Source organism: Saprolegnia parasitica (assembly GCF_000151545.1).
Source record: "Saprolegnia parasitica CBS 223.65 unplaced genomic scaffold supercont2.66, whole genome shotgun sequence".
Lineage (NCBI taxonomy): Eukaryota > Oomycota > Saprolegniomycetes > Saprolegniales > Saprolegniaceae > Saprolegnia > Saprolegnia parasitica.
Window position 1 is genome coordinate 5,599 of NW_012156460.1, and position 10,212 is coordinate 15,810.

At 59.0% G+C, this 10,212-nt stretch overlaps 7 protein-coding genes across 7 annotated transcripts in view; 4 read left to right on the forward strand and 3 right to left on the reverse strand.

The window, feature by feature from the left end:
- Window positions 1-139: 139 nt before the first annotated feature.
- Window positions 140-1,407, forward strand: SPRG_11452 (hypothetical protein; the record flags this gene model as incomplete). The annotated part of the gene is made up of 1 exon (XM_012350461.1): window positions 140-1,407. One exon carries the CDS (start codon window positions 140-142, stop codon window positions 1,337-1,339), a length of 1,200 nt encoding a protein of 399 aa, XP_012205851.1. The 3' UTR covers window positions 1,340-1,407.
- Window positions 1,408-1,690: 283 nt separating this feature from the next.
- On the reverse strand, window positions 1,691-3,698 carry SPRG_11453 (hypothetical protein; the record flags this gene model as incomplete). The annotated part of the gene is made up of 2 exons (XM_012350462.1): window positions 1,691-3,154; window positions 3,205-3,698. 2 exons carry the CDS (start codon window positions 3,696-3,698, stop codon window positions 1,825-1,827), a joined length of 1,824 nt encoding a protein of 607 aa, XP_012205852.1. The 3' UTR covers window positions 1,691-1,824.
- A 1,226-nt stretch (window positions 3,699-4,924) lies between these two features.
- On the forward strand, window positions 4,925-6,624 carry SPRG_11454 (hypothetical protein). The gene is made up of 3 exons (XM_012350463.1): window positions 4,925-5,841; window positions 5,893-6,291; window positions 6,338-6,624. Exons 1-3 carry the CDS (start codon window positions 4,954-4,956, stop codon window positions 6,581-6,583), a joined length of 1,533 nt encoding a protein of 510 aa, XP_012205853.1. The 5' UTR covers window positions 4,925-4,953; the 3' UTR covers window positions 6,584-6,624.
- A 325-nt stretch (window positions 6,625-6,949) lies between these two features.
- On the forward strand, window positions 6,950-7,581 carry SPRG_11455 (hypothetical protein). The gene is made up of 2 exons (XM_012350464.1): window positions 6,950-7,170; window positions 7,221-7,581. Exons 1-2 carry the CDS (start codon window positions 6,958-6,960, stop codon window positions 7,521-7,523), a joined length of 516 nt encoding a protein of 171 aa, XP_012205854.1. The 5' UTR covers window positions 6,950-6,957; the 3' UTR covers window positions 7,524-7,581.
- On the reverse strand, window positions 7,567-8,024 carry SPRG_11456 (hypothetical protein). The gene has a single exon (XM_012350465.1). The coding sequence runs from the start codon at window positions 7,963-7,965 to the stop codon at window positions 7,633-7,635; it is 333 nt and encodes a 110-aa protein (XP_012205855.1). The 5' UTR covers window positions 7,966-8,024; the 3' UTR covers window positions 7,567-7,632.
- A 789-nt stretch (window positions 8,025-8,813) lies between these two features.
- Window positions 8,814-9,661, forward strand: SPRG_11457 (hypothetical protein; the record flags this gene model as incomplete). The annotated part of the gene is made up of 2 exons (XM_012350466.1): window positions 8,814-9,236; window positions 9,290-9,661. The coding sequence occupies 2 exons, from the start codon at window positions 8,814-8,816 to the stop codon at window positions 9,659-9,661; spliced, it is 795 nt and encodes a 264-aa protein (XP_012205856.1).
- Window positions 9,662-9,739: 78 nt separating this feature from the next.
- SPRG_21032 (hypothetical protein) overlaps window positions 9,740-10,212 on the reverse strand; it is a gene marked incomplete at both ends in the record, with an annotated part of 1,354 nt that continues 881 nt past the window's right edge. Inside the window, one exon of the mRNA XM_012350542.1 lies at window positions 9,740-10,186. Coding sequence (XP_012205932.1) covers window positions 9,740-10,186 — 447 coding nt within the window. The remainder of the gene's footprint in view (window positions 10,187-10,212) is intronic.

Consider the following 10,212-nt stretch of genomic DNA (forward strand, 5'->3'; position numbering starts at 1 on the left):
TCTTCCTCCGGACGCGAGCTCCAAGGTCGTCTGGGTGAGTCTCCTCGACAGCGCGATTTCGTTTGCGCTCTCGGCCGGGTTTCCACTCTTCTTTTTACTTTTGCCACTCGTTCATTTCGTCTTTGTCTCGAGCCGCGACATGGCGCACAGTCTGCACTGGTACGCGCAAATCTACTCGACGTCGCGAACCTTGTGCGTCTCGTCGCTCCCGCAGCTCGCGCTGCGCGTCATGCCGGGCGTCACCAACTTTGGCGTGCTACGACGCGTGGCGATCTCGCTGCGCTACAAGCGCCACGCACTGGGGCCGCCGCGGGGCGCCGTGCCTGCCTCGGGCTGGCGCGCCTTCACGCTCGAGCAGCGCCACGGACGGCTGCTACAGCTCGTGCTCGCACTCAATGTGCTGTGGGGTCTCGCCGTTGCCGTCACGTCGGTTCGGGCGCTCTACTTACGGTCACCGTGCCCCGCCTACTGCGTCTACGCGTCGGCGCCGTGGTTCACCACCGAATGCAACTGCATCTACGCGCTTCTCAATTGCCGCGACGTTGGCATCGAAGCCGACGACAGCATCGACGATCGGTTTGCTTCGTCCATTGTTGGCCCGAACCTTGTTTTCCTGCATGTGCAGCGCTGCGCAGTCCCGAACGGCCTCGCACTCGAAACCATTTCGCAGTTTCAGAGCCTGCATTCCCTCAAGCTTGAAGTGACGCAGTTGGTGCGATGGGACGTGATTGGAACCTCGCTCCCGTCGTCGCTGATGCTCCTTGATGTGCGCTACAGCCGTCTCTCGTCGGTTCCTCGCATTATGCGCTCCATGCCGCCGTCCGTGCGCTGGCTTTTCTTTGTCGGGCACCCCCAGCTGACGGACATTTCCAGTGATGTCTATGCGAATTGGACCAATCTTCTCTCGCTCTGGCTCGGCGAGAACGCGCTATCGCACGTACGACCTACGGACATCGCACAATTGACATTGCTCCAGATTGTGGATCTGAGCAACAACCAGATCGCAGCCATTCCGGAGGCAGAATTTGGCGATCTTCCGATGCTTCGAACGCTCTACCTGCACAACAATGCAATTCGCGTGTTTCCGTCGACGTTGTTGCAAGCCAAACCGAACCTCGTGCTCACGCTCAACCACAACCCGATCACGACGATTGCAGATACCGTGGGCCTCTCGGTGCACATTGCATCGACGCCGTTCTGTACCGCGACGACGGCGTCGTCAGCATGCTATGACGACTGCGCGCCGAGTTGCGGCCGGCTCTTTGTCGGAAATTACCTCTGTGATCGCAGTTGCAACACGACGGCGTGCGCCTTTGACGGCGGCGATTGCCATTTTTAGCGTCAACTCGTTGTCCAAACGATGAACCTCATTCCCCCACGAGCGACTGGATAATCCCAAGACCCCAACGGGGACACGTTGTCACCGACGATCCGCAGCCGCGTTTGACGAGCGTGATGAGTCCATTGACAAAGCGTGCCACTTCCTAGAGTCTCATTCTGTAGGAAATGCACGAGTTAACTTGGATCCATCATCGCATATCCGACACGGCTTGACGCCGGCGAGGCGTGGGCCATGTATTTACGACACGTTGACTGATGGGTCTAGCTACAGCACGTGTCGGTGACTTCTGCGCATGCAAAGCTGTCACGATGGTGTCACTGATTATGGCCACGGACTTGAGCTCATTTCAAACTGCATGATGGATGGTTTGCGTGGTCCGTTGGACGAGACGGCTTACAAAAAGCCAGGGGGTTTGCTTTTATAACATTTGCTACAAGTCCACAGCGACGCCGCGCGGGGCTGACCCACCAACGCTGCGTGGGTTAGAAGAGACAGTCGCCCCCATCAAAGGCGCACGCTGTCGTGTTGCACGCCGCGTCGCAAAAGTAGTCGGTGACGCGGTCGCGGCTACAGACGCTCGCGCAGTCATTGCCGCAGACGCCTTGCGTCCCACTTGTCGTTGTCGTATTGCAGTAGAGGGTGTTGGTCATGTCGAGTCGGCCCCATGCGCATCCATCGCTGCACAAGGACGGTATCGGGTTTCGGTTCAAATAGAGTCCCAGCTTGGGGTTTGATGAGAGACGTGACAGTGGCAACACAGAAAGTGCGTTCTGGTCCAGGTACAGCTCGGCCAAGTGCGGTATGATTGTGCCGAGTTCGATTGGAAGCGCGGTCAATGCATTGTAGCCCAGGTCGAGGGACGACACGATGGAAAGGCCGCCAATCTCGGGAGGCAGCGTGGTCAAGCCCGTCGCGGGTAGTCGCAGCGAGAGCAAGTGGGTCCACTTTTGAAACACCGCACCCGATATGGTCGAGAGCGGGCACTCGGCCACGTACAGAAACCGAAGCGTCGGCGGCGGTGCCGATAGCACCTCTGGCAGCGACGTCAAGTGCGGTGCGTGGCGAAGATGCACGAGCATCGTCGACGATGGCAGCGCGAGAGCGGTCACGGGCCACTCCCGCATCGCCGTGTGCTCGAGCCAAATACCATAGAGATATAAGAACTGCGCGGTCGTTGTTGCGTTCAAGCCATGGGGGATGTCGCATCGCTGCACGTGCAGAAGAAAGAGGTCGGGTCCGAGGCGCGCCGGTGTAAAATACGAGTCGACGGACCGGCTGTCGACAATGTGGCCGCGGACGCAGTGGAGACGGGCGTAAACGCAGCGGCAGTCGCTGGTAAACCAAGGCGCGGCCGCTTGTTCGCAGTAGGACGGGCACGCGTCGCGGTGAAAGACTGCGAGTGTCGCCACAAGAAGGACGGCGCCGCCCCATAAAAGTCCGAGAACGAGCGCGGCCAGCACGACATTCTGGTGCTCTTGCTCCCACGTAAAGTACTCTTTACTCGCTTCCCACGCCACTTTGGCGACTTCGAACGAAACCGAACTGAGCCGCGGCATCGACGAGACGGTGAGGTGGCGACGCGACCCGGAGTGATCGCGCAGCGCGTCCGCGAGCTTGAGGGTGGCGGAGAACCGGTGCCGACTCCAGCTTCTGGTGCGCAGCAGCGGCCGTGGGGTACTCTTCTTGGTGTGGCGAAGCCGCCTCAGCACAAAAAAGTTGGAGACGCCCAAGATCGTCTTGATGACCAAGTCCGAGCCCGACGACGTCACGAGCAAGCGTGACGGAGGCACGTTGAGCGCGAGCCAGTCAAAGCTATGGCGCACGTAGGCATTCCCAAAGAACCGATACTGTATGATGGGCACGGCGAAAAAACAAGCGGAAACCCCGCCGTCAAGGCCGTCGACATGACGCAGTCAATGAGCCCGATGAGCTGCAGCTTCGAGTTGGCGCGCTTGAGCAGCAGGAGCCACGACGTGCAGAGGCAGTTGATTCCGAGCGTAATCGCGTACAAGTAGGCGACCTCGGTCTGCGCGAGATAGCGCGCCATTTTATATGCCAGATTTGTCTCGCAGCCGATGGCAACAAAGTGGTTGAGGCACACTTGAATGTTGTCGGGCACGGGCCACCGAGCTGCCCAGTACTCGAACGAGCAGCGTGACGTTGGTAGTGTCGGAATAGGATCGACGCGAGCCCGACGGAACGAGCACAGAGGGTAGAGATGCAAGAGCGCGATGGTGCCAAAGATGACGCCGCTCGGTAGCATCGCGTAGCCGTTAAGTGCAACGGCTTCCCCATCGTTGGCGACGAGATGAATGATCGAGAGGAAGCCGAAGTAGAGGCACGAGATGCCATGCATGAGTCGGAGGAGGCTGCGCCACGCCCAGCTCGATTGCGGAGCCATCTAAAAGCCAAAGTTAGACAGGTCATGTCCTGGATGTCGGAACCGGCGACCGTTTCAGCGTCACATTATTTGCACCAAAATTTATATACTCGTAATGGTTATAAACCGCCTCCACAACCGGTTCACGTGTCACTCCTGCCTCGACAGCACCGCCGGTGATGCGAGATATCGCCGCTTCGTTCGCATCGCAAGTCCAACTCGCCGTGGAAGCAGGTAGTTCTCACAAATCCACCCGTCGGCTGCACGTGCAGAAAAAGTGCCCAACGCCGGCGTCACTCTTGCCCTGCCCATCAACAATCAATGCACATGTTCGACGTCATCGCGAGGATCGCCAGCGCAGACAATGCTCACCGACGAGACAGGTTTTCATCCGCGTCCAGCTCTCGGAGCGCGGCCCGTTCGCTCGCTGACCTCGTGGATACCGGAGGTGATTGTCGTTGAGACCCATGGCTTTCAGGGATGGTTTCTCGCGGCCTGGGGCTTGAATCGCGCGCAGCTATGTACCACCATGATCATGCTCTTGATAACGTTAGAACGAGGTCACCTCACGAGATCCAAGTCGCGGCGACATCGATCTCGTACTTGGTATGCGACGATGGTCGTTTCAACAACGTCGTGTCGGAGCATGGGAAGCATTCGAGCGTCTGAAATGGCTAGCGACTTGAATCTGTCGGAAGATGCAAAATGCAAAGGCCCTGCCATCGCGCTCGAGGGTTGCAGACGCTGGGGTAGGTCGAGTGCCGTGATGGTCATCGAGCTGTGCAATCTCGTCGTTTCGATGACCGATGAGCGTGCACAGCCATCTAGGTACAATTGTAGAGAAAACACTGCTTGCAAGCTGTCGATGACAGTGCGTAGTTGGCCAAGTGCTCGCCGAACAAAGAATCGCTGGAGGTGTTGGCGTTCGTGCACGAGCGTTGTATACGTAGGCTCGGGTATGGCTTGGCGTTTAAGGTAGCTGGCGGCGCTGGTTGTGAAGGTGCTACATCGGAAATGGGTTGACGCTATGCAGGACAGGTACCTTATCGACGCTAGAAAGCTCTGGCGTGCATGGAACGAGCGCCAAAAGCACAACATTTGGATCAGAACAAGTTGAAGCGCGCGAAAACCCTCTAAAACATAATATATCCTGTATCGAAAACCACGGTATTTTAGGATTGGACGAATTTGACTGGTTGATAGTCCTGTTGGAGCAAAGAGAATCGTATCCATGGTCGCCACGCGCCGGTCCTTGCGTCTGTCCCTTGGTGGGACCGAGTCGACGGCGTCGGCGTCGCCGCCTCCGAGGCGCGCGTCCCGCGGCAAGGCTGCGGCCGCCACCGACGCATCGAAGGAAGCTGAGGTCGTCAAGAGCGAGGCCAAGGCCGCCAAGAAGACGGCCAAGAAGACGGCCGACGATGTTGCGCCCAAGGCCCGCGCCCCGCGCGCCAAGCGCGCGACCCGCGCATCCCTGTCCAAGTCCGACATTGACGCACTTGCGCAAGTGGCGCAGGAGGTTGCCGCGAAGGAAGCCGCCGAAGAAGATGCGGCCAAGCACGACGCGTCGGCCCGCGCTACGATGGAGGTCATCGACATCGTTTCGGAAGATGATACGGCGGTCGATGAGACTGACGAAGCGAAGACCTTAGTACGTGACGAGGCTGTTGTTGTCGACGTCTCGGCCCAAGAAGAAGACGCCTCGGCGCACGAAGAAGATGTCTCGGCCCACGAAGAAGATGTATCGGCCCAGGAAGATGACGTCTCGGCCGAGGAGATCGAATCCGCCGAAGATATGGCTGCGGATGGCATCGAGTCAGCTGAAGAAGCGGATGTTAAAGCCGAATCAGCCCAAGACGTTGTCGTCGACACGTCGGCCGACGAAGTCACGGCGGACGAGACGACTGCGGACGAGTCCATGGGCGACGAAGCCGCTGCGCAAGAAGAGGTCGAGGAAGAAGCGTCGGCGGTCGAGGAAGATGAGCACATTGCAATGGCCCCTGCCTCGGACGACGAAGAAGCGGACGAAGAGCACATTGCGATGGCGCCGGCCGCCGCCGACGACGCGTCACCCGATGCCGACATGGAAGAGGACGATGACGACGACGATCTCAACGCATTGGTATGCATGCTTCTTTCCTGTCGTCCATGCTCATCGTGAATGATCTTGTAGGTGGGCATGGCCATGGCGAGCTTCCAGGCGCCGCCGCCGACGTCGACGACCGCGACGTCGGAGGCGCCGCTGGCGCTGGTCCCGAGCACGCTCGAGAGCGGCGTGTCGTACGACAATTTGTACATGAAGTTCAACGGCCGCAAGTGCGCGCGCGGTGCGGAGCTCGTGCCGGAGCGCAAGCTGACCGAAGAGGTGTCGCAGCTGCACAAGCAGGCGGCGTACAAAGCCAAGATGGACGCGGCCAACTCGGGCGCCCATGAGAAGAAGGTGTCGCAGGACCGCATCCAGACGAGCCACAAGTGGTTCAACATGACGTCCAACGAGATGACGGCCGAAGCGAAGCGCGACATGCAGCTCATCAAGTTGCGTAACTACCTCGACCCGAAGCGCTTCTACAAGGTATGGTTGTCGCTTTGCAAGGATGCACAACTCACACTGTTGATAGTCGAGCGACCACAAGAAGGGCAACCTCCCCAAGGTGTTCCAGGTCGGCACGGTCATTGAGGGCGCGGCCGAGTACAAGTCGAACCGCCTCTCGCGCAAGGAGCGCCAGCAGACGTTTACGGAGGAAATCATGCACGACCAAGCGATCCGATCGTATACGAAGCGCAAGTTCAAGGACATCCAGGCTGCGCGCGCCAACACGTCCAAGCACAAGAAGCCTTTCAAGAAGGCCAAGCACTACAAGTAAATAGATGATGATGATAATATGATGAAGACGATTAGACCCTGTGTTGGCAGCTGTCGTGCAGTAAGTTGATAGAAATGTCAACTGTCGTCCACCAAGAGCTTAGCGCGATGGCGTATGAGTCCTGAGAGTTCTTAGAGGTTGTGTGCCCTTGGCATCGGGCAGACTCCTGGCACTCCAACACTGTTGCCAAGTTGCGCTCGATATATTGATGCTTATGAAACGGCTCCGCGAACAACACACACTACCTAATGTGCCATCAACCCCAAATAGTGTTAGCTGAAATAAATGGCGTGCATGGATACACTAAAAAGACCATGTCGTACACTATTTATGTTGTATGTTGGTTGGTGGCATCAAGTGAGAAATCAGTTTCGATGAGCAGCAAGGGCGGGAAGGCGAAGGGCAGTGGCCTCAGCTTGGAGCGGTTCATCCGCGGCAAGGCGCGGCCGACCAACTTCAAGAGCGAGAGCGCGGGCGGAAAGCGGCGCCGCGTCGAGAAGGCCGTGCTGCTGCGCACGTACCGCAAGGTCAAGGAGCGCGAAGAGCCGCCGGTCAAGGCAGGCGGCGGTCCCTCCTTCTATGACAAGGTACATACATTGCGTCCATGTCGCGATGGACGTCGTCTCATGCCTTCTAGTTCTTTGCGTCGATGCAAGATGGCGACGACGGCGATCGGCCGGCGAAGAAGGCGCCGCGGGACGACGGCGAAAAGGCGCGCAAGCCTGATCCGCTCTTCAAGGCCAAGCGCAAGGCGCAGGGCGTGCGCGACGAGCGCCAAGCCAAGCGTCAGGCGATCGAGGCCAAGCTTGAGGAGAAGCAGTCCAAGGTGGTTGCACGCAAGAAGCGCCACGTCAAGCTGAGCTTGCGCACCAAGACGGGCCAGCCCGTGATCAAGCACCAGATGAAGGACCTCCTGCACAAGCTGCGGCACTCGTCCTAGCCGTCTGCGTAATACTACGTCGTCTAACATAACAAGCACAAAAGGGTACAACAACACACAGTCGTGAGGTACATAGTATTGGCAAAGCAGGATGGGACTAGTCGTCTATTTACTTGGCCATCGGGTGCGCGGCAACGTAGTCGATGACCTGGGCCGGCGTCAAGAGGCGCTCGGCCTCGTTATCCGGGATCTCAATGATAAATTCTTCTTCCATGGCCATGACGACTTCGACGACGTCAAGCGAGTCGAGGCCGAGGTCTTCGACAAACTTGGCCGTCTCCTGGACCTTGGCGGCCTCGACCTTGTCGAAGTTCTTGATCACGCTGAGGACGCGCTCGCTGACCTCGTTGCGGTCAAGGAAGGTCTGGCTCGCGAAGAAGCGGCGGGGCGCGCTCTTGGCGGCGACGGACCGGACAAGCGGGGCAGCGAAGCGGGCGAACATATCTGCGGTTCTTGACTAAAAGACAAAACTGACCGCTGCTGGCCACCCACGCGTAGCCGTTGCACCCCACACGGTAGCGCATACAAAGCGCAAGCTTAAACGCAGCTTTGCATACCTTTGCACAATCAATAGATTGCAAAAATGTAATGTGAGAGGTTTTTACGCCTGCGCGCGGCAGCGTTGCAGCGAGCGGCAAACCTCTTTAATGTGATGAAGTTCATTTGCGTTCGATTACCCTACGAGGCGCTCTCGCAAGTGCGATATGGACCACGCACTTCAAACGTGCCGCGATTTTCACGTGAAGAACGTGGGAAATGCAAGTGTCAACGAATGTTCCAGCCGAACAATCGACCAGCCGACGCACACACATACTTCATGCCGTTGGCCAAGATGGAGAGGCATTGCAGCGGCGGCCTCCGACGAGGCGGAGACGATGCCACCGTCCGGGTGCAACCGGAGACGCTGCAAGAATCCTGGATCTACGCACTGTATCCAAGAAAACAGTGCACGGATCCAGGAGTGCTACGCGTATCGCTAGTGTCCGGGAATGCGCAACAGCCGCTTTCGACTCGTTGATGCTCGCCTGGAGAAGTGCGGCCTGTGAGAAGAACGGTCGTTTCGCGATGGTTCGAGCACCAACGCACGCAGGTGGTGTTTTTCACTGTGGTTTATGTGGTATATGCGTGGGAAACGTTCAGATGAGAGAGGGAGTCGCACTTGAGCGGGTGCGTGTTCAGTTGGCGGAGGGCCGCCAGCTCGGGCGAAAAGACAGGGCCGCAGGGTGGTCCTTGACTGCGAATTTGTATATCGTCGCCATTCCCGCATTTCCCACCGAGAGCATTGAGACCATGGCGGCGCCGTTGTACAAGGACATTAGCAAGAAGGCCGAGAACGTCCTCGGCGACGACTACGACTACAGCCGCAAGCTCAAGATCAAGACCAAGACGGCCAACGGCGTGACCTTCACGACCGAAGGCGCCATGGCCGCCAACAAGTCGATCCTTGCCAAGGTCGGCGCCAACTTCCGCGTGCCCCAGGTCGGCGGCTTGACGATCAGCAAGCTCCAGGCCACGACGGCCGGCCGCGTCCTTGTCGAGGGTGACATTGCCAACGCGATTGTCGACAACCTCAAGGTCTCGTTCAAGCTCGAGGACGGCTCGCGCAAGACGAACGCCAAGCAGGTTGGCAAGCTCGGCCTCGAGTACAAGCAGGCCGCCTTCACGACCAACGTCGAGGCCGACATTACGGGCAAGAACGTGACGGGCGCGGCCGTTCGGTCATTAGCGGCGTCACCATTGGTGCCCACGGTGCGTTCAACGTCGAGAAGTCGGCGGTCTCGGACTTTGGCGGTGCCCTCGCCTTTAGCGGCGCGGACTACCAGGTGTCGGTTGCCTCGAAGAAGAGCTTGAAGACGGTCGCGGCCAACTTCTACCACAAGCCCTGCTCGTCGACGATCTACGCGGCGTCGATCAACTACGATGTCCAGACGGCGGCCAACGCGGTCACGCTCGGTGGTCGCTACACGGCCAACGCCGAGACGACGTACGCCGGCAAGATCAACTCGGACGGCTTTGTTTCGCTCGCGTGCATCCAGAAGGTCACGCCGTTCCTCTCGTTGACGACGTCGGCCCACATTGACGCCAAGCACTTTGAAGGCGACGCCCACAAGTTTGGCCTTGGCTTGACCATCGGCTAAAGCGCGATTCGACTCGAACACGCCCAGTAGTATATTGTGTACGGTGACCACGCTATTATAATTCTGTCGTACCCACAATCACTCCGTGCGGGCTTGGCGCAGCGCCGTCGACGAAATGTCGTTGCGGAACGACGTCTCGGGCAGAGGCACGAAGAGCGACCGGAACGGCGCGGGCACCTGGGACACGACGGTCTCGGCGGCCACAAAGGCGTCGCCCACCTGCCGCCCGGCGACCACGAACGAGCACTGGAGCGACGCGATGCGGGCGAGCGCAGCCCACAGCGCTTCCTGGCTCATGTCGTAGTACTTGAGGTCGAGGAGCCGCAGAGCCGTGTCGGCGCCAATCACAAACGCACACGATGGAAAGAGAGCCGCTTTCTCGAGGAAGAGCGACGCGTGCGTGAGCACAACGGCCGCGTGGTGCGTGCCCACGATGGCCTGGACGCGGGCCTGCAGCGCGTCGCCGCCAACGCTGCCCTTGTCAGCGTTGCGCACCGAGAGCTCGTACAGAATGCGACGCGGCGGCTCGCCCGTCGCGGCAGCCAGTGCGG